The 2,157-nt window shown below is 49.1% G+C and overlaps 1 protein-coding gene across 1 annotated transcript; it reads left to right on the top strand.

Moving 5' to 3' along the window:
• The first annotated feature begins 347 nt into the window (after positions 1-347).
• Positions 348-1,893, top strand: LOC141100160 (uncharacterized). The gene is made up of 2 exons (XM_073588438.1): positions 348-546; positions 653-1,893. Exon 2 carries the CDS (start codon positions 829-831, stop codon positions 1,891-1,893), a length of 1,065 nt encoding a protein of 354 aa, XP_073444539.1. The 5' UTR covers positions 348-546; positions 653-828.
• The last annotated feature ends 264 nt before the right edge of the window (positions 1,894-2,157 follow it).

The raw sequence follows: 2,157 nt of genomic DNA on the forward strand, positions 1-2,157 counted from the left end.
GCTCTACAGTGACTGCTTTGAGTATTGTATTGCTGTATTGTGCTGCAGTGACTGTTGTCCTTGATGTCACTGTTGGGTTTCATGCTAGATATATTCTAGCAGGAAACCCAACAGTGTAATCGGGCTCTACAGTGACTGCTTTGAGTATTGTATTGCTGTATTGTGCCGCAGTGACTGTTGTCCTTGATGTCACTGTTGGGTTTTGTGCTAGATATATTCTAGCAGGAAACCCAACAGTGTCATCGGGCTCTACAGTGACTGCTTTGAGTATTGTATTGCTGTATTGTGCCGCAGTGACTGTTGTCCTTGATGGCACTGTTGGGTTTAGTGATAGCATATGTCGTGCATCAAAAACACAAGTGACATGTTGTTTTTTTTTCCAACAGTGGACAAAGTCCGAACACGTTGGCGCTCGATCAAGGACCGCTTCAACAGTGATGTTCGTGCTGAGCGCCAGGTTCGCAGTGGATCTGCGTCAAGGGCAAGAACCCGATACCGTTACTATCACGCGTTGCAGTTCCTAAGACCTGTCCTTGCCACCAGAGCGTAAGTATTATAATTTTTTATTTTTATTTTTAATCTGTGATTTTCTAATCCACAGCTGATGCTTCTTGTAAAGGCATGATATTAATGATTTTCTTTTCTTCAACAGCACCTGGAGCAGCACCCTGCAACCTGGCCCTGGAGCGGTCCTTCATCGGACGTCCTCTGACCCGTCCCAGCCATCCGACAGCCAGGAAGCACCTTGCAGGTCAGCCACACAGACAGCTGGTGACCAGGAAGCTGGGCCATCAGGTGTTCCCCTGTCCCAGGTCTCTGCCACTGGTTATGCGGGCACTACTCGCCAGCGGCAGAGGGCCTTGGACAGGAATGTCTTGCCCCGAGTTTATGCACTTGAGCGAGGCCTTTAATGCCAGCCTCAAGTCGCTGTCCGACAGAGTTGAAAGCGGTTTTGCACTCATGGAACGTGGTTTTAACCACTTTGAACACCGCTTCAATTCTGTCAAACAGCGCCTTGACCGTCTGGAGGCCGACCTCAACAGACCAGCGCATCATTTTTTTAGTAAGATTGAAAAGGGCATGGTGGAACACCTTAGTCCTGAGCAACAGCTGAATGTGCTTCAGGCCTGCAACAATGCTTTCTTGCAGGCTATGCAGCATAATCGGTACGGGCAGCAGTCAGTAGTGGCATTTCCACCTGTGCCACCATTGACTCGCTTCACCTCACTACCGACTTGTGCTGCATACCACTGCACGGACACCTCTATTCAAAGCCAGGACACCCACCGCTACACCACCACAAGTCTGAGTACAGCTGGTCAGTTCACCAACACCACCATGGCAAGCGCTGCTCCTGTCTGGAGCACCACCGCCACCCCCATGCATGCTTGGAGCACAGCCACCACTCCGCAAATGTGGAACAGCCCTGCTACTACAACAACATGTAGTAGCCCTGCCACGACCACTCCGCAAACTTGGACCAACAGTGCCGCCACCAGTCCTCCTGCAAGGACGAGCACTGCCACCGCCACCACAGAGCATCAGCAGCAGCCACCACAGCAGCAGCAGCCACAGCAGCAGCAGCCACAGCTGCAGACGGGGGACCTACATTCTATATTTGCCCCAAGTACAAGGCGACATCATTCAAGGCGGGCATTGGGCCCAAGTAGGTCCAGGCAGTCAAGTTTGCGGAGACAAGCACTTCGTTCCAATGTCCCTGAACCTCTTTCATCTCCTCAAACTGTTTCTATTGCAAGTCCCATAACTGGACTCCCTTCCCCCACAAGTTTTTTGGCCCCTTCCCCTAGAACACCTTCTTCAACAGTTAGTTCTGCATCTTCCCTGCACACCCCCAACTTGCAACCATCTGCCCCCAAACGCAGAAAAAAATAAAGTTTTTTAAAATATTTCTGTTTCAAAATAAATTTACAATTTCTGGTTCACCATAACAAAGTTTGATTAATGTTTTTGGCGCCGCTCACACACACTGCGCCGTACACACAATGTGACTTAAACTTTGCAAGGTGTCATAAAAAGTGTTTGGAGGATTGGCTGTTTTTACCATCCTCATTTCACTTATTGTGATTCTAGGCAAGGTGATTCTAGGCAAGGGGGATTATTGATATACCTTGTAATTAAAAACATACTCGTGTGTTT

Source organism: Dendrobates tinctorius, unplaced genomic scaffold (assembly GCF_039654945.1).
Source record: "Dendrobates tinctorius isolate UK_male_01 unplaced genomic scaffold, ASM3965494v1 ptg000103l, whole genome shotgun sequence".
NCBI lineage: Eukaryota > Metazoa > Chordata > Amphibia > Anura > Dendrobatidae > Dendrobates > Dendrobates tinctorius.